Genomic DNA, 20,848 nt, shown 5'->3' with positions numbered 1-20,848 from the left:
TTATTTATTTATTTAGTAAACATTATAAATTCATCATTACAGTAGTACAGGAAATGATTTTTCAGTTGTATTCTGACCTCAAATATATTCTGAAATCCGTTATATTTGGTATAGAGATTGAGAACGACATAAGAATGATTAATATAGCAATTTAAATAAATTGTTGAGGGAACCCAATGAAACGAATACATTTTTCTAATTCATTCTCATTTATTTACAGACTACAATGTGAGAAGACTTATCACATTATAAAACGAGTGCTCTACATTCTAAAAATATTTATTTACAATATTTACACATTACCATCCATCAGAAATGCAAAAGTAAAAATAACTCGGCTACACTCATCGGAACAAAATAATCACGGTTCTTAACTACAGGAACTAAATAACAATAAAATCAAGGAACACAAAAATCAGCGTTCGGATCGGGTGCCGTACAGCTAAGTCAATAACTTAATCAATACACAATCAATGTACAGAAAACAAGCAGTTCATTTTATAAACTATCAACACCTAATTTTATTACCAAAAATAATATTAGTCTAGGTACATTGTAATTAATGTTCTATTGTTTGTATTATATCAATCGGTGTACGAAATATTAAAAGGAGTTAGTTTTGGTAGATTGGATCTTATTAATTACTATTATTGTTGATTATAATTATAACTATTAATTATAATTATAAATAACTAACTCCTCATTTAAAACATTATTTGCTTTAAATTACACGGTTATTGCATGTTATAAAATAAATATTTATGCTTGCGTCTAACATTTAAGAATAATTCATATAATGAGGATATTATCGGACTTTTAAATAATTTCAAATAAATAACAACAACAATGAATTAAAACAAAATTAAATGTAAACAATCACTAGAGAGTTACATTTTGTGTAAAAATAATAAAGTTATGAGTAAAATAATTAAATGGAGAGATAAAACTAGAGATTCACAAATTATAAATGTCACATTGAATACAGACCAACTCTCATTAAAAGGTTTATTAAATTAATTCTAACGGAAGCAATATTTGTTGTAAGTAGTTATGTAGAAAAATAATTGTGTACATATTTAGTTATTAGGTACATTCCATACGTTAAATTAATTATTTACTCACTTAAATAATATTTTATTATGTCCTTTTAGGATCGGTTTTTTGATCCATAGTCAACTCTACCAATGTTTTATAACTAGTGGTTAAATGATCAGCAAATTGCATTTTTATGCAATTTAATATTTAAGTTGTTTTTTTTTTATGTTACTGAAGTTTACATTTAACCATTGGTTACAAAAGACTATCAGTTGAGTTAACTGCGGATAAAAAACTGACCCTGTACCTAATAATGTAACTTCTTCTATCAACAATAGTTTGTATTCAATAAACACAGGCCACCCATGCCTATGGTCGGCCATGCACACTTCAAATAGCGTTCACTCACCAGTCGCAAATACTGGCTATTTTATTATCTACAATTTCAACAAATAATATAGGACTTCTTATTTTATAACAATTGACAAAAGACATCTTTGTATTACCAAAACATGGCGATTCTCTTGACAGGTAATAAGTATCTTCAACTAGCGTCTATCGCACCGACATCAGTTCACTACCTACTCATCATTTAGGCCTATATTATGAATGAGGAATTCAGGTTTCACTTCTAGGTCTTAACACATCATGACATCACCAAAGTGAACTAAATAAATACCTAGCTATCTACATCTGTACAACAACGTCCAAAGTGTGTATCAACGGGGTTTACGTCACGTCGTTTGGTCGGGGCTCTCGAGATCTGAAGAAACCCTTCTCCGTGCGGCACTCTCTGATGGTGACGGTCTGGAGGTTCACGGTCACGTCGGTGATGAAGATCTGGTCGGCGACGGGCGAGCGCGCCAGCCAGTACGAGGCTCCTCGGCGAGCGGGCTGCGGCGGCGGGGGAGGCACCGCGAGCGGCGCTTCGCCCCAGGAATCTTCGTCTTCGGGTTGACTCGTCGGGGGTGGTGGTCGGGCGCCTTTCGGCTCCGCGGGCGCTGTCGCAGTCGGCTGGGAGTCGGTGCGTCTTTCTCTTTCTGGGGGAATATGAGCGTCGGCCTCCTCCGGCGAGTGAGGGGCTCGTCTAGGACCGGACCGGGGCGCGGCGGCTTCCGCGGCGGGGGAGGCGGGCGCGGCGGCCCCGCCGGGCGGCGCGGCCGGCGGCGGAGGAAGAATAACGTGCGGCGTTCGTGAGCCGTTCAACTTGCTGCTATCGTGCCTCTTCGCCGGAGGACTCATGGTTATGGTGACGCCGATCTTGCCCGACTCCCGGGACAGCACCTCGGCCTTGCGCTTGCCGGGCGGCGGGTGGCGCTCCTCGGAGCCGCTCCGCGCGCGCTCGACCGGGGAGTGATCCCGCTCCCGCTTGCGTCCTTGACGCCTCAAGTCCTCGCCGCGTTCGAAACTTTGTATGAGCCGGGGGTCGAGGATGTTCTCCTCCGGTTCCCAGGTGTTGTGCTTCGGCTTCCACCCTTTCCATTTCACGTAGTACTCCACTTTGTTCTGAAAAGAGATATTTTGACGGTTAACGAATCGAATTTAAAATTGCAGCGAGCGCGCGGCGGGGCTGTCGTGGCGCGACTGATCGGTGGCATGCACACGAAACGGGAGGGTTGCACATAACCTTGCTTGCAGATTGTACGCGATAATGTTACGGTGAAAGTGCGGGAATAACGTTCGTGTCGATAAGTAGGCATGGGGTGAAATTAGGTAGGTGTGGAGGGGAATAAAATTTTCGTGGAGTTGCGAGTTGCGAGTGCAGTAGGTACTGGAGTGGGTCAGGTTGGGCACGGGCTGCCCGGGGCACACCTGCCGCGCCAGCTGGCGGCTCGGGCGGGCCCCGCGAGGGCCGCTCATGCGTTCGCGCGACATGCAACAACGACAAGCTTCGCAAGCCGGCGCGGCATCAACACTTCGACTAGCACTAATGACTCACTTGTTGGCAGGAAAAATTTTACGCGAACTGAACGATCATTAAAATAAGAAACACCGGCAATAACTTGTTGATCTGCTCATTATTATTGGTGTTCCAGCGTTCAATATTGAAGTTTTGATATTTATCACGTGAGAGATATTCATGCATCGGCAAACGTAAACTGCGAACTGCCCGGTATAGCAAGGTCGATCGATGTCCCGAACATAAAACTAGGGCAGGCCCAGATTTGAACTCTCATTCACTAACGAGCAATTTATTTATAGTGGCCAGACAATGAATACAGGAATCGACAGGTGGTTGCATCTACATACATTTGATTTTTATGTACTTTCTTACTTACTAAAGAACTATCTATCTTTGTGCATTTTACTTTTCTTATTGAAGCAATCTCTTTCAGAAGAAAAAAATTAAAATCAAAGCTTTGTAAAGAGGGAACATAAAAGCTCTCAATACCATTGCTACTTCACTACCTCCTATGAAAGTTATTAGGTAGCATTCAACAGGCTTGTTACCTTTTATTAGTAAGTAGGTAAGTAGACGAAAAAGTGAAGGCAGAAAGAAAAGGATGCGATAACAATGAAAGACGTAGATGTGTGGTCAGAAAAAAGGAAGATTGAGATCATGAAGGGAAGCAAGAAAAATAAAGCCTTTGACGCGCAAAATTATGTAACTAATTTGGCATGCAAATGTAAATTAACAGAAAAACATCAATGATTAATATTAGACACAACACAACAGAATCAAAATCAACAAGGAACAAATAAATCAATGAGTGAAGACAGTAACTTAAAATACCTCTAAGATAGTCCATTGAAGTGTAAAGTTAGTGCGCATTCACACAGCGGTCAGTTTCACAGGTTGAACTTATTTCGTCTGTGTGAACACGCCCTTAGTTTTGGAAGGGAATTTTAACGTGCACGCTGTTTCCAGAGTGCATCTGCCATCAGCTGTTACAGCGAAATAATCCAGGACCGCGATATTTTATACCCATCTTCGGTGCACTTACTTAATTTGAACAGTGTCTTCAACGGAAATAGAACTTTATTAATTCAGGGTTAAGTCGAAGTCTGTGTGGCTCAAAGGCGCTTACGCCCTATGGCGATACGGGCGGCTTTTGAAACCCTCGCGTCTTATTGGTTTTAGTGATAGAGGGTGAGTTGAAATTTTGCAACGACGTGACTTTGTACTGAGGTATTTTTGAAATATTTTTTGGAAACAATGCTTTTTTTGTTGTAGTAGCTGTAGATGCATTAAGTGATACGTATTTTATAATTTAATAAAAAAATGTTTACAATGTAGATAAAGTTTTAAAATAAGACGAGACGACAAAAGAAACATAAAATATAAAAAGTGTGTGCACTAAGTAATAACTTGTACAATATACTAAAATAAAATTTAACAATCCCAATCCCAACTTAATATTATAAATGCGAAAGTAACTCTGTCTGTCTGTCTGTCTGTTACGCTTTCCCGCTTAAACCTCGCAACCGATTTTGATGAAATTTGGCATAGAGATAGTTTGAGTCCCGGGAAAGAACATAGGATAGTTTTTATCCCGGTTTTTGAAACAGGGACGCGCGCGATAAAGTTTTTCTGTGACAGACAAAATTCCACGCGGGCGAAGCCGCGGGCGGAAAGCTAGTACCCAATAATCGATAAAACAACCCGCCAAGGTAAAAAGCTTTAGCTAATAATGGAACAATGGCAACATTGTAGTGCATTGTGTGCATTAAAACTTGACCGCAAGCTAAACTCAGAAACCAAACAAAGACATTACCATTTGAAAAAAAAAATAAAGGATCAGTCGGGACGTGTGGGCAAGGTGAGCTCGGTCGCCTGACGTTCAGCGATTGGACGGCGCGCGGGGCGGGCGGGGCGAAGGGAGAGGTGCCCCACCCCCGCTTCGTCTCTCTCCACCCCCGCCTGCCTGGTCTGACCTACCAACTTACGCTTGCCGCCAACATGGCCCTTAACTCGACCGAATACGGTTCAATTTTAACTGAAATGTGGGCGTAGTTAAGATGGCGGCTTTGATGGTTGTAATCGCGCCATGGGCGGACCGCGGCTCGGAAGCATAGACGCCAATTAGCGCCGATCGGAACTCATGTGGTAATTAGTGCAGGAGTAATTAGAAGATTAATAGCTATCCGCATTATCCTCCAGATTAGTGTTCGATTAATATTGCCGAGGCAGAAGGACGACTGGTGCTGTTTTACCCAAACAAAATATGAAGTTGTATTCGGTTTTCATACTGTGAAAGTTTTGTCATGCATCAATCATGAAATGTTATAAGTAATCCTTGTCATTCATTTACTTAGACATTATACCTACTCGTATCGATTTTTAGGGTTCTTGGGATGTTTGTTCATCAAATCCCACTGGAGTGAAACTGAAAGTGTGTTAACTTCTAACATGTATTTTTTAGCTTCTAACATTATGTTAGTTGCAACTATTAAGTTGACAGACTATAAGTAGGTAATATTTTAAGGTAAAGTTTAATCAAGAAATTCCACGTTAAGCTTATCCCGGATTGATCTTGAAAGTTGCGTAGGAGGTCTCGAACTTCAACAGTTTCAATTTTACAATAAGAGGTAGAAATAATAAAAGTTAAGTAATTCTGTCAGTCTTACTTAAAAATAGGTCTTTTGTCGAAGTAAATATTCAAATTAACTAAGTACTCACTTAGTTACGAGAACTTTTTACAACATTTTTCTTTAATTGGAAAAATATTTTGTTTGACAAAGCAGAATGTGCAAGAGGCCATTAGATAACAGTGAAACGTATTTAGATAATGCCAACAATAGTGAGATGTTCGGTCATTATCACAGAAACATTGGCCCCAGCGGGATTAGAATCCCAAAACAGAAACGAAATTATAAACAACTTGAAAAAATCGAACTAACACACAACCTGACCAACACGGCCACAAGGCCAAGAGGTCGTCAAAATATTGCCTGAAAAGAAAAAAGGCCTCTTGTTGGCAAAAGGTTTGAATAGTGTTTAGCTTAAGGTTTGAATAGCAAGGTTTTGGAGTATTAGGTTTTGGAGAGTTAGGTTTTGGAGTATTAGGTTTTGGAGAGATAGGTTTTGGAGAGTTAGGTTTTGGAGAGTTAGGTTTTGGAGAGTTAGGTTTTGGAGAGTTAGGTTTTAGAAAGTTAGGTTTTGGAGAGTTAGGTTTTAGAGAGTTAGGTTTTAGAGAGTTAGGTTTCGGAGAGTTAGGTTTTAGAGAGTTAAGTTTTGGAGAGTTAGGTTTTAGAGTTTTAGGTTTTGAAGTATTAGGTTTTGGATAGTTAGGTTTTGGAGAGTTAGGTTTTGGAGTATTAGGTTTTGGAGAATTAGGTTTCGGAGAGTTAGGTTTTAGAGAGTGAAGTTTTGGAGAGTTAGGTTTTGGAGTATTAGGTTTTGGCTAATACTCCAAAACCTAATACTCCAAGTTTTGGAGAGTTAGGTTTTAGAGAGTTAAATTTTGGAAAGGATAGGTTTTTGAAGAATAAGGTTTTGAAGATATGTTTTCGAAGGGTAAGGTTTTCTAAGAATCGAGTCATCGAAATGTTAGGTTTCTGGAGAGTTGTTTTCATAAAGTTTAGTCCTCGAACAGATACAGATTTTAATAAATATGATTTCGTAGCCGATTACACGCAACAGCAGCAGACAACATTATTTTCTACGTATATTTCTATGAAATACTTTTAGAAATTGTGTCGCTAGCATCGAATGATTTCATAAAATATAATCTTTTGACACATTAAAAGGTTACGTCAATAAGACCCATTAACGAAACGAGTGAATTTAATACAAAATGACTTTCTTGACTTAAGGTCCTATGTCCCCTAGACGGGGCAGAGGGCGTCCATAATGGTTCATAATAGGATTCTGTTTTCAGGCGCGAGTATTCTGCGCCTGAAAACAGAATCCCATCACTAGGGAGGATATTTGGAAAAAACCGAGCGAGTCCAGAAGCTCTGAGGTGGCAGCCCCACCACCGGACTAGGGTACAGTAGGTTATCACCCACTTGCCCGAAAACACTCGATTAACGAAACGTACTCAACAGGAAACTGGACGGATCTAATTAATACAAAATGTAACAATTTTATTCCCTGTGAATTTTTAAAATAGCGGTTGCAGCCAGCCATAAAGAGAACACGACGTCAAAGGACCACAGACAGCTCTGCGCTCGATTTAATTACAAGTCTGATGTACGAAGTACGGACGTCAGCTCAAGCTAAACAATAGCATCCTTTGTAGTTGTAATAGGTGCTATTTTTCAACAAAAATGTGTAGCCTGATATACTGACGACTGTACGCACAGTCACCCGCATGTTCGCGCTGGCTCGTGATTGTGGATTAAATCTGTTGACTGTAGGTCAAATAACAAACGGGAGCAGTATTTTTCTATTGACGTCAAATTGCTATGTAAACTTTGATCAAATCTAAACCTGTGTCTTTAGAAATAAGAACAAAGAACTAAACACAAAGGATACTAGTTATGAAAATTAGTCGCCCGGCAAGCGGTAGGTCGTGGATTGGATCCCCACCTGAGGCAGTAAGATTTTTTTCAAGTTTCATAACAAATCAGTCAAACAGTCAGTTTGATGCCCAAGTTGCCGTATTCTTGACTTGACTTCTTGTATAATAACAATAATAATTAAATAATTTTCTATCTTGACAGAATCAATGTATTGACAAAATGCTTATCGAGGAAAGGATCAAGAAAAATCGATGGCTCCTACGTATAAAGGCGAAACTGCCGCTTACGCCTTTTTCCAATTATTTAAGCAATGATTTCATTTTGCTCTAATCTATAACGTCAGTAAGAAAAAAAAATTTTTTTTCCATTAGATACAAAATAAAATTTTAGGCAAATAGGCGTATGTGCAAAACTACGCCACGTATAAAGCCCAATCATACGATTCGTCAATCTATACGAGTAGTTGCTTACATAAATATATATTTTTTATAATCCAAATCTTAAATAAAGCCATGAAAATATTTAGCAAATTGTTTTATTTATAAATTATGACACATTATATAGTTATTTAATTTTTAGCGTTATGAGTCGCATCTCAAACTAATTTGAAAATTATAAATAACTTGAAAAAATCGAACTGCCTAAGGCATCGTGGGTTCAATTCCCGCCTTAGGCAGTTCGATTTTTTCAAGTTATTTATAATTTTTAAAAATATGACACATTATGTTAAAAGACCTAACTAAATCTCGAGCACAGTATATGGGCGTATTTGCGTTAAAACGTAATAACGATACATTAAACAACTTTTTCTAACTGATTTATTATTGATATAGCACATGATAACAATTAAAATAATTACATGCATAAATAAAGAGAGTAATCGCTTAAAATATTATATTTATGTTGTCATTTAAGTCTCTTTACGTTGAACAATATACATGAAATTATAGAAATGTGACGACGTAAAAGGGCAATGCGTAATATCTCAAAATATATAAGAAAAATATAAAAATTGATAACAGCAGTAGCAAAAGCATTACATGTTAAGGCTAAATGTGAAATTTCATTAAATTCGTTTTAGTAGCTCAGAAGATATGACCCAAAAATATGGTTCTGGCCACTAAAATGGCTCTCCTGTAAAATTTACTTTTTTCACTTACGCCAGTATACGTAGGAGCCATCGAAATATCAAAATACCTTTGTTTTGTTTCGTTGTTTGGCATCAAAGGTATCCGATTTCTATAGAAAAATAATCCTATAAAAAGTTCGAGTCTCGTTTGTTGGCGCCAGAATATGATACACAAACGTATTCGTAGAACGCTGTTTTCAGTCAGTCTACTGTGGTCCATTATTTAATCAATATTGTAGTAGACACAACATCAATAGATAAATAATAATGTTTACCAAAACCACTCGTATTGTACTCGTTGAAAATATCCATCGAAAATAACATCTCAATGGCTTAATACAAAATTCATGACACAAAGATATATAATACCTACCTACAATTTGGGTGTGATCAAGTCAAGATACAATCTCGTCGATCGAAAAGAGATTCGCTAAATCTGGACCTTTGTTAAATTGCGATAAGTGCAAGCCAGACAGAATCTGGACCAGGTGCATTCCGGGCGACTTCTTTTGAGCAGGGACTGGCGAACTTTGAACTTAGTTTATTGTCTGGATTTGAATCAAACAGGTCAAACTGGTGCGCGCTGTTAACAAGTATTAAAGCCCGCACCTCTCCTGGCAACAAAACACCCCCGGCCCAGATATCGTATGGCTTCAGAGGCTTGCGCTAAAAATAATTTAGTTGGCGTTTTTATTAGAATAATTAATGGTCCTTCGAAACTTGCGAATAAGTAATTTAGTGTGTTTTTTTATTATAAATCCAATTTAATATCTATTGTCAGGAATCATAATCCAGATCCAGAGGAATTTTAACAAATTGTCCGAGTAGGTGTAAGAACCTAAAGGCATTTTGGAAGTGTTAACTAATAAACTAGAAGAAAGGAGTTGGGGAGGAGTTCTACAAATAGTAATAAAGCATTTAAAATAGAAAACGGAGTGAAGTTTTACGACCAATTCAGTTTATTGAAAGAACACAAAATGAAATGTGAAATGTTGACAGTATAATGTGGCTCAGTGCCAATGTTTGGTGTTTATGCGGACGACTGATTTGTTACTCGGAAATCGGCGCCGACCGCTCGTTGGGGAAATAACAGCCATTAAGCCGATAATAGCGCCTGAGAATGTTGGGAGGCTGTTTGAAACAGCATGGGAGTCTTATTATTGTTATCAGTGTTATCACGAAAATGTGGTAACGAGCAGGTGTAATTTACGCTTCTAAACTTTTCCAGATTTAGTTTCTAATTAACAGGTTCATAACTTCTTAACACACGTAATTGAGACTAGCAATTAGATCAAGATCATCATTCACGCTCGCTTAAGTAAGAAGTAATAAGTTAAGCCATGTATTCATTAGGAAACATTTGTTGATAAACTGTTTATGACTAGTGTGAAACAAGTTTACCATAAACACAGGTTTCTGAAACTTGGCCGTCCACACTTGCTCTCCACTCATAGCGGCAGAGCACGGCAACATGTATCATAAACAATGTTTAATCACCTATGTTTATGGACTGTTTATAAACTGTTTACAGAGATGATGAAACATTGTTTATGAACAGTTTCTAAACAGTGTTTATCAACAAATGTTGCCTGATGAATACATGGCTTTTTTAGTTAGTATGACATATACCCACAACCGCACTGTATATTAACCGTATCTCGTTCAGTTTTCATCATCTATCAAGCTGTCGCAAATTGCTCCCGAGTTGCGTCGCCTCTTCCTGGCCATCCCGGCTCCCGAAGGGGAGGCAGATTAATGGCCCGGGCTCGGTTAGGTGGCGTCTGGCCCACGGGGACAGATCAACCGTTTGAACAAGACTCCTCTCAAATTGCCCGAATGCTGTGAAATTTCCGTGAAATTCACTCCACGTTTAATTCGTTCGGAAAGGGGGTAAAGTTTGATATCAAAGCAGAACTCATCTAGAAAGCTAGTCAAAGTTCCTGTGAATTTTATAAAACTACGGAACAAGCTGAGCACGGGTTCTCTGAAATTGCTCGAATTGGAAAAAACGTGCAATATACAAAGGACTGTTCACAAAGTAGTTTCGTGAATGGTATGAAATTCAATTTTATTTATCACTTCAATATTGCTATAGCTAGTCTCTTCCGCCAATTTCTGTAAGTTAAGTTACAATAGTTATAAAAAAAATTACGTCTAATTTCACACGAATTATTCCATTCTCCGCTACATACGCTATCGCAGCGATAGCCGATTTGTTCTGTCCTACATTGCGGTGCGTGCATTCCTAATACCGAACCACGGCGTGAAAGGCCATCAATCCTAATTTCTCGTTCTAATTCAGTGGATGGTTGACGTTGTAAATCACGGTGCGTGACCGAGGATGTCTCGGGTGGAGGAAAGCGTGACGGCGACCGCACGACCGGGCTTGTAGTCCTCATTAACACCATCTTACGCCGTGTGTACTGTGTGCACAGGAGTTCTGGGAGGAAGGTATTAGTGCAGGAGTTGGGAGTGGCGGTTTGGAATGTATGGCGAAAAGGATTTACGTTAGGAAGAACAGATGTACTCGTAAGTTAGTCTTGGAATATTTTGTCACTTTATAAATTGTCTTTAATATCTTTGTAATGAATTGAAAAATGATAAGGAAAACAAACTAAATCAAGGTCTAAATATCTTGAAATGCGTGGAAAATTTGTATAGACAGTGGAATTGTTTAGAAATGCTCGATTTATTGAAAACGTTGTAAAACCAACTGACTAAGAAATAAACATAGTTTGGGGATGAATTTTATTGTCTCGTAATACCACGGCTCAGATTTAATAAAATATATGTGAGGTGTCTTTAAAAGCTTACTGCGTGTTGGAGATTCACTTGTTTTAATATAATTACGCCGTGAATTTCAAAAGAAATTAAAACGTAATACCAAATCGAGACATGGTTCTGATTCAAGGCATAACGAGCTCAATCTATAGCTCCCGACGGTGTAAATTTAAGCGTAATTCAATTGTGCCATTTAATTTTGTAGACTGAACGAAACCCTCGCGAGGCGTTAAAAGGGTGCTCGGAGGGATCGGGAGGGTGAGGGAAGGTGGAAAAATGTCAGGGAACGAATCTCAGGTCGCCGGGGCTCGAGGCGATCGGCACAATAACGATGCTGTCGTGATTAATTTTACGTTGCGCGGCGACTTGTTGATTGAGACGTGACGCCGTTATGAACTTTTGCTTGATTGAATTTTATTTTCGTGAGACTGTCAGTGGTTTATTAATTACGTTATTTATTCGTATTTGCTTCAATAACTTGTTTAATATTTCATGCATCTTTCACTTGATTTTTTACTTCATTAGCAGCAGCCGTGTGCAGCGTTGTTTCGGAATCTAGCAACCTGACTTAAATTGGATGAGTTAACACCCCGGTGCGAGTTATCTATGAATACTCGCGATTATTCCGTCCACGTACGAGACCTCCGCAGAGGCGGACGTGACGCGACACGCGACCATCATGGCGAGTATATTTTGCTATGCATCGGTCTATTCATTTTGTGCTTTGTGTGTTAGTAGCGCAGTTAACGTAACGATACTAAACAAATTGCGAAGAATACGATCTATGAACCGCTTAAAACTATTTTCAAGCGAGCGGGTTTATTGAGCCTATAAATAAATATCTCCTTAATTGAATATTATTATTAGCATTTCATTTAAATATTGGTGAGTGCCTAACACGCTAACCTATTATTTAAATGAACCGGCTATCGACAGCAAATCATATTGGAGATTTTTTTCTTCAGCCCTGCGAAATATAGCGCGTATTCTTTCGTAACTCAAATACCAGGAGCACAGAAATTAGAGGCGTTCAAAGCGCGCGGAGTGTGTGAGCGAGACGTTGATGTTAGACAAGGCAAGCAAGTCGGGACGGGTGAGACGCGGGCGGGGGAGGTAGCTTGGCCCGGAGCCGGAGCGAGCCGGCGTGTCAGTCGCTCGGCTGCGCGACTAGCGGCCGGATGGCTTCAAGTTCCACGTCTAGTGTAATCTTCAACACTTTACATTCCGCGATATGCAACAGGCACATTGAAGTTTTTTTAATCATTTCGAGAGTTTTATATTAAACAGAAAATTACTGATTAGATTTATAAGTCTGATTAGTACATGTGCCCGCAATTAATGGCTAATTAACTACATAAATCGTGTATGAATGCTCCAAATTAATAATTAACATCTAATGGAATATTATACTCGGTAATGGATCTTCGTGCAATTGTTCCAATGAGAGGTAGACACAGACAGACTAAGTGCCTTTTCACACGTTCCGGTTGCCGGCTATCCGGCGCCGGGTACCCGGTCGTGAATGTATGGGCATGCCGGATTAATTACGCCGGAACATGTGAAAGCTACGTACCATGCCCATACACTTCACCACCGGGTACCCGGCGCCGGATAGCCGGCAACCGGAACGTGTGAAAAGGCACTAACGCACTTAGCGGTCACACGGTCATCGACTCTGGAACAATTAAATCGATGCACTGTCAAGCACAGGGCGTCACCAACGTATCATTGGCACCAATAAGTGGAGCTGAAATGAATGAGATGGTTTGTACTTGAGCAATGACAATTTGAAAGAGCTACGAAAATGGGCACGTTATGAATTGTGTGGACACCAAATGTTAGGTATCTTGAACAAAATAAGAATACTTACACACAAGGCACAGTACCTACTTACTATTTTGTGATTTGTATTCACAATCAACAGCTAATTTAAATACAAGTATTAGGTATTTTGTAAAATAAATTCGCAAATCTTCGTTGCAATTTTAGATACATACTTTATGAAAATGTGTTTATGTTAATGTTCCTTGTTTTGTTATCACGCTACAATATCAGGCAGATATGGCTTCAAAATTATTCGAGAAATCTTTGGAGACTTTTGTGTACTAAATTCAGTATCCAGCACTAGAGGACTTGAATAAATGCACAAGGGTAAGACGAAGTTCTTGTTTGTAATACAAGAGGGTTGGCACCCTTGTCGCTAGCACTTGTGGCCAACACTGTGTAAACACCACTTGTAAGGGAGGAAATTTGATTTACGGGATACGCCATATCATCAGGAGATAAAGGGAATACATTATTAGGAAACGTTGGTCCCCATTTACCTGCACCCTGCTTTGTGATAATGATTTAGCATGTAAACAAACGTAATTAGATTCTTAATGTGATAATTTAAATAGCTGTGGATAATAACTGAATTAAGAGGGATCGCAGATCACACCCTGCGGCGGAGCAGATAGGAGTCACGCTGAATAAAAAATACAATACACCCAGGGTGGGTGGCGAGGGAGGCAGCCGGGGAGATACAACATTTCCAGATATCCTGACCCTTGTCTCGACCCTTCATAACTGCGGCGTAACTGATTACATTCCATTGTTATTGAAAGTAATAAACAATGTGTGCCATTACTGGATTAACGATACATACGTTTCCTTTTCTAATAAGAAGGAATTAATGAGACAATAGTACCATCCAAAGAGGCGTGTTTGACTTGTCAATGGAAAATAGTGCAAATAGAATGAGATCAGACAACAGTGTCAATTATAAATTAAATATTACATATTTGCCACCTAACAATGGCATACGAATGTCTAGATTACGTGGGAACATCTCACCTGCGGCGCCGTCGACGGCAATATCCTTCACTAATTACCAACCTTATCTCCATCAGATAAAGAGGATTACAAAAAAAAACCACCGTCCTTTCCTTTTCGTTTTACATTTACATAATAATGCGTGGGGCATAACGACCGCCGGCGAGGCAACAGGCGCATTATTATAATGACGACCGAGCGTCAAGCCAACTTGTCTCTATACGTTTTTATGAGAGGCCTCCTGTAACGGTGTCCATGTCCAGAATACAGACACCGTTTTTAGAGTAAAAAAACATCGATACGAAAATCACGAGATGTTTTTATCGGAAAGGTGTCGTCTTTCGATCCTCTTTTAATTTGATTGTAAAAGGGAATTTAGTTTCTCATGTTTATGAATGAATTTGCATCGGTGGCTCCTTTTAACGCAAATAGAGTTCGCTGTGCGAAGTACGAGCGTGGTCTAACGGAATGCGTTCACGAGTGTGCACGGTACACGCGAGACAATGCAGACTCAGCCTTAATTGTGTGGGGTTCCCATATGACGTCTCCCCATTCACTAGTTTAATATTCCAAGCGCCGTGTACGCGATTAAGTATGCTCTCCAAATATAGGGACCCTTCATGTAGTTTTTTATATTACGGTGGGGTTGTTCGGTATCTACAGTGTAAACCTGGTATATAAGCCCCTAGTTATAATTGAGGACATGGGTCAAACAACAACATCTGTTGAGTATCTTTAATTTAGTTTATTTTAACGAATCTAGTCTATAAATACAAACGTAATACATATTTATTAAAAAGATTTTGGTGAAATAATCTGAGCTGAAAAATGCCAAGTATGAAATTAGCCAATTCAAAGGAGCAACTGAAAACAATCCAAACACTTGACCCTAGAGACCAGTTACAATATAAAACAAAATTGATAAAAATAGTTAAAATCACGAATTCAAGATACTTTTATAGCCAACAAACCACAATATTATCTGATACACAACACCTAATCTCGGCAAGAAACACTCCAAAACGAATTCAACCTCTACCCTTTAATTTGAAGGGAACTTCAAACATTTCTACATAATAATATACAAGACGACTCAATGCCTGTCCTTGTTCCTTTCGCACTTTTTTATTTCATTCCGATAGGGATGGATAAAATTACGTCGGAGCATTGTCAAGCGATTATTTATAGAAATTTCGGTCTCTTTGTGTCGCTCGCTTCCGAGAGCACGCTGGTTTTGGGCAAGACCGTTCGAATTATCATCCTGACCTCGTAATAACGGTGGGTTCGTTTTTTATAATTTTTTGGGGATTAAGCGAACCGTTAGATTTGATACGATCTAATAAATAAATAATTATTAAAAATGTTTAGTACAAAAAAGGGCATTTAATGAACCATAAAATAATATGATTATTATTTGAAAATGTATCCTACTCGATTATTCTCTAGTATGACAACTGGTAATTAAACACTCGCAGTTTTGTTCAATAATGTCCTTAATATTTTCATAGGCTAAAATCATGTTTTACCAATACGGTAATATTCAACCAAAACAACATGTCAAAATAGCATCAAATTCCGAATTTTCATATTTTATATAAAAATTCTGAAATAGCGCCATCTAAACAAAATGTCCCGTACTACTTCGCAAGTGGTTGTGCTAGCAAACCAAAGGACGACTGCAATGATGAAAAAATAATAAAACTGGAAACCAATTTATGAAACAGCTACAAAAACGTTAATAAAATCAATAGACCTAACAATGAACACGATTCATAAAACTAATCCAAGATTAATTAGTTTTTTTAAAGACACACACGCCTGTGTGATATTTTTGCCCGTCTAGAACGTTGCTCGTCGCTGATTGGCCGAACGAGTTGGCGGGGAGCATGCGCACTGGCTGCCTCTTCGGCCGGAGCCGAATACTGGCGCGTTCTCTGCAAGATACCAGGGCCGCAGAGCTCTGTAGGAGTTACTACTACAGCGATCACCAACAACTCAATACGCGCAGTAAGCGCATAAGAATAAGACTCAAAGTAGTTTGATTCTTAAAGTATCGTGTGTGTTAGGCCATGCCGCCAGATAACGAGGTAAGCCGGCTGCAAGGAAAAATGGCTTCTATTTCCTTACAAACTTTGATCAAATCGGAATGGGTCGTGTATTATGTCATTAAGTAGTTTCCTAAATTTGACACGGCGCTAGTAAGAAGCCATTGGAAACTTTCGTCTACGACAAGTTGCCGTATTTCATATTAATTAAAAGCGAGTTAGAGAATAAAATGAACCTAAAAGGGTTAAGTAGTTTTCTGACAAGTTGAGAGATTGTATATTTTTTAATATTATCCTTAATATAAAATAACAATAAATTACATAGTCCACAAAATGTCTTAGTAATATTTTCTGTTGAAAAAGGACTGTGAATGAGTGAGGGAATGATTATTCACATGTGAGAAATGAAAAACTTTGGGAGAGCTTTGAGAATAGTATAAAATTAGGTATGTAAACAATGCTATTCGAATGATAAATTGAAATTTGGTATTAAAAAGAAACTGAGTGAGTAGGTATAGGTCTTAACACCTCTTCTGTACAAAATAAAAAAAAGGTTTAGAACAGGTTTTAAAATTAAGTGGATAAGTTGGTGTGAGTTTAGTTATGTCATAACTAATCTTGTTACAACCGAGATTAAAATATTATTCCTCTGACATTCCAACAAAAACCCTACCTTATGGAAAACAATATTGAGTTTATTATTATTGATGACACTGACAAAAGTTGAATTAATATTTTCAGCATAATTATTATTCTACATTACATTCCAGTTTTAAAGAACGTTGTAGTTAAATAAATTAAGTAAGTTATTTTAAAAGACTTGCAATACAAATTATACAATATTAGTACCATCACATCAAGATCTGACACAACCAGCTCTTAAAACAGAAGCCTTACAGTCACATGAGACATAAGAAGAAGAAAAATACAACCCTAATAATGATTACAAGTTTATGTCAGAGGATAGATTGACATACAACTCGATTGTAACAATAAAAATGCTTTATTGATTGATCGTGGTGAAGACTAATGACACGCCCTAACAATAAAAGTAGACATCAAAATGTCTGAAGAAAAATAAATGCAAGCCAAGATAATTATTATATTTTTATCACCCGTATTCTGAATTCTTTAAACGTTATGTAATTTTAAACATCACACCTAAATACCTATAAATCCATTGTTTAATACTAATTTGAATCGTTCGTTCGTTCGTTCGTTTCAGCCGAAAGACGTCCACTGCTGGACAAAGGCCTCCCCCAAGGATTTCCACAAAGACCGGTCCTGCGCCGCTTGCATCCAGGTACTTCCCGCGACCTTTACCAGATCGTCGGTCCACCTAGTGGGACGGTTTGTCTCAAGACAAAAGTATTTGACCAGTGTGTGTTGCCAGTGATGGTGTATGGCTCTGAGACGTGGTCGCTTACTATGGGCCTCATAAGAAGGCTCAAGGTCACCCAAAGAGCGATGGAGCGTGCTATGCTCGGAGTTTCCCTGCGTGATCGAATCAGAAATGAGGAGATCCGTAGGAGAACCAGAGTGACTGACATAGCCCGCAGAATCGCTAAAATCAAGTGGCAGTGGGCGGGGCACATAGCTCGAAGAGCTGATGGCCGCTGGGGCAGGAAAGTTCTTGAGTGGCGACCACGAGCTGGAAGACGTAGCGTGGGCAGGCCTCCCACTAATTTGAATATTCATAATAATTTTTAGTGGAAATTGCATAAATCTTTTACTATCCTCATTATTTAGAAGAGTTCTAACAACTTACCTTGCGTTGTCTTGAAGATAGCTTAAGTATAAAGTGAGACAAATAAAACATGATTCAAATATCATCAACAACTTATTAACAATGTCTAAAACAGAAGATTAGGCCTTTGTTTCAGCCGTTTAATCCATTTGTCTTTATAGTTAGGCCAGAATAATATCTTACCTTAAATACAGCAAGAAAATGTAGTATAAAAATAATATTATCATGCAGTTCGAAGGAGGTATTTGTAAATTTCCTTGTAATTAAAAAGATAAGGTTAGTTTTCACACAAACAAACAAGCCATGCGATTATAAAAAGGTAAAGAAAACAAGCAAGAATGTTAGCAGATTCAGAAACTGGTTAGCAAAAAAACAATGTGTTATAGTAAAAATTTTACCCATCCAAGTCACAACAGTCTTGATCATGCGAACTTGTTTACAGCCTGTGACCTAATGTAATCCCGAAGAAGGGCACCATTCATACAAGTATTCAGTTTCTCAGAGTCCCTCCGTTTCAAAACATAAGAACGTGTAAGGGGAGCCCGGAATAATAATGAAGACATGCGTGAAAAGGAACCAAAACCCTTGCGACGGAACAGCTGCCACCAGGATCACAATGCACGGATTAATACACGAAAATCTAAATTACAATCACCATGCAATGCACATTCTTATTTATATAAAGCGTTATTCAAGCATGTTTTGAAATTCGGTGCAAGCAAAAACAAGCAAGCGATCGTTTGTTGCGACATACGCAGTTTACAATACGGTGCGCCGAAAGTTGCTGCTGATATGTGATCTCGAACGCCGGTTTCGCAAGGTTAGGATCTGTTGCGGTGTTAGTTAGCACGAAAGAAATAAAGCTTACCTTTCTAATTCTCTTCTTCATGATGCGCTCAGCGGCGTACACACTGTCGCCGAGCTCCATCTTGTGCATCCCCAGTTTGAAAGGTGTTTTGAAAAATCCAAATCCAAAAAAACACTGCAATCCAGTTACTGTGATCCAATTTTAGCACTGCATCCAAATTTTTGCGCACTGCAATCCGGTACACATTATCCGTCACACACTTTCAGAGCACTGTCAATGTTCAAAGTTGCCGCGCGAACGATCCTTTTCCGCGGCGCGCAGCAACACGTCCTGCCCTCTCAGACTCGCAGCCAAACTGAAGTAGGGGGAGGAAGTCCCTGCCCCGCGCGTCCCGCACGATTCACTCCGCCGAGCACCGACAGAGAGCGCTACTAGTTCGTACACACTCGTTCGATATCTGTAAACAAGTTTTATTTTGATCACTCAATACAGTATTTTCAGTTTCGAATTACGCCCTAAGTTATACGTCACGTGTTTATAGTGAGATTTGCATAATTAAACATACTTATTAATGGAGTCTCACGTATTATCACTATGTAAAATTATGTACATAAAGTACATAATGTACTTAAATTAAATACCTAAACACGTATGAATCCAATTATAAAACTAGGTACAACATCGCATAGCAACAGTTAAAATACTAGTGGTATCAATACAAGAAAAGTAATGTTGGAACTCAGTATTGGTATAGTAGGTATATTGCGTTGGTTCTGTAGTGAATGCGTCTCACTCGGGTCGACGCGGCGCTATTCCCCGCAGCGCGGTGGAGGCACACGCGCGACGTTGCCGCTCTGCGCCAGCTGCGAGAGAAAGACTGAGCGCTACCCTATTATTTACGCGCGACGTTGCCGCGCCGACCGGCCTACGTTGATTACGAGGACACCGCTTTTACGTTCGATCATCCGGCGCTATAATGCCGCGTTTATAGCTCCATTATCTATGCCGGTGTTTATTGTAATGAATTTCCACTAATTGTATTAAGTTTCTTACTAATTATAGATGCTGTTGAAGTAATTACCTGATGAAATCAGCTGATCGGTGAAGTGAACTAGATAATCCAATAACAATCACTCGTAAACATGGAAAGTTGGTTCCGATCACTGTATTTGATTAATTGTATGATTTCACTGAGACCGGCAGCGAAAGCGACCAGCCAACATAGCGCGTGTGAAGTAACTAAGGCATTTTCGGTCGTATCGAATCGTGTCGGCATTCGTGAAAGGTCGGTATTTTGGGCCCGGAGGGGCGCGGGAGACGGGGCGCGAGCGCGCGCGCGATTGGCCGCGGCCGGCAGGCGGCGGGCGCTGCGCGCGGGCAGCCAATGAGCGCGCGTGACGCGGCGCCCCGCCCGTTGACGAGTGTCGGCTGCGTGCTCGCTCTCGCTCTAGCAGGCCGACTCGGTCGATCTGAGCGTTGTTTTTTACGCAGCGCGGCTCACATAGAAAAATAAACGGACATTTTGGCTCACGTGAACAAAACGAGAAGGGTCGCCGGATCCGGGCGCGGGCGCGGCGGCTGGCGCATTTATTTATTTTGTGCGCTTTGTCGAGGGAGAGATATGGCGCGATAAATAGAGATACAGCTTGCGACGAGTCTCATGCGTCCAAGTCTGGCGAGGTTTTTATTATCAGACTGTCATGTATGATGTATGAGCGGATTTTGTAATGTATTCATGGACTTCGTCGAGTGGACAAAGTGGCTGGATGTTAAACGACTTATTTTGATGTCAAGATTTAGGTTTCTAACGGTTAGACGCTAGTATATTGATTCAATCATACTGAATTGTGAAGTGGCTCATGGGTTTTTACGTTTGATGCTTAATTATTCACGTTAATTTATGCATTTTGAAGACTAGGCGTAGGCACTTTAATTAAATGTTTGTATTGTAAAGTTTCGTACACCTATAATTTATCAGTCTCTGCTAATGCATTCTAGCAAACGTACGTAAATAGGGAATGCTCGTCACATAAAACGCGTGTAGATAGTCTTTTGTTTTCGTTAAACAATGCGTTAACCAA

General features: G+C 39.4%; 1 protein-coding gene across 1 annotated transcript; it reads right to left on the bottom strand.

Moving 5' to 3' along the window:
* Positions 1-196: 196 nt before the first annotated feature.
* Positions 197-19,988, bottom strand: LOC135071735 (chromobox protein homolog 7). Its single transcript, XM_063965521.1, has 3 exons — positions 19,849-19,988; positions 18,828-19,224; positions 197-2,541 (listed from the first exon to the last, which is right to left on the bottom strand). Exons 2-3 carry the CDS (start codon positions 18,894-18,896, stop codon positions 1,765-1,767), a joined length of 846 nt encoding a protein of 281 aa, XP_063821591.1. The 5' UTR covers positions 18,897-19,224; positions 19,849-19,988; the 3' UTR covers positions 197-1,764.
* Between the last annotated feature and the right edge of the window lie 860 nt (positions 19,989-20,848).

This window comes from Ostrinia nubilalis, chromosome 5, assembly GCF_963855985.1.
Source record: "Ostrinia nubilalis chromosome 5, ilOstNubi1.1, whole genome shotgun sequence".
Lineage (NCBI taxonomy): Eukaryota > Metazoa > Arthropoda > Insecta > Lepidoptera > Crambidae > Ostrinia > Ostrinia nubilalis.
Note: the sequence above shows the minus strand (reverse complement) of the source record. Positions and strands in the feature narration are given on the sequence as shown.

Excerpts from the sequence above, each read along its gene's own strand:
- LOC135071735 (XM_063965521.1), bottom strand. The coding sequence starts at position 18,896 with ATGCACAAGATGGAGCTCGGCGACAGTGTGTACGCCGCTGAGCGCATC. Across the intron at positions 2,542-18,827 it reads TGAAGAAGAGAATTAGAAAG|AACAAAGTGGAGTACTACGT; the intron begins GTAAGCTTTATT and ends ATCTCTTTTCAG.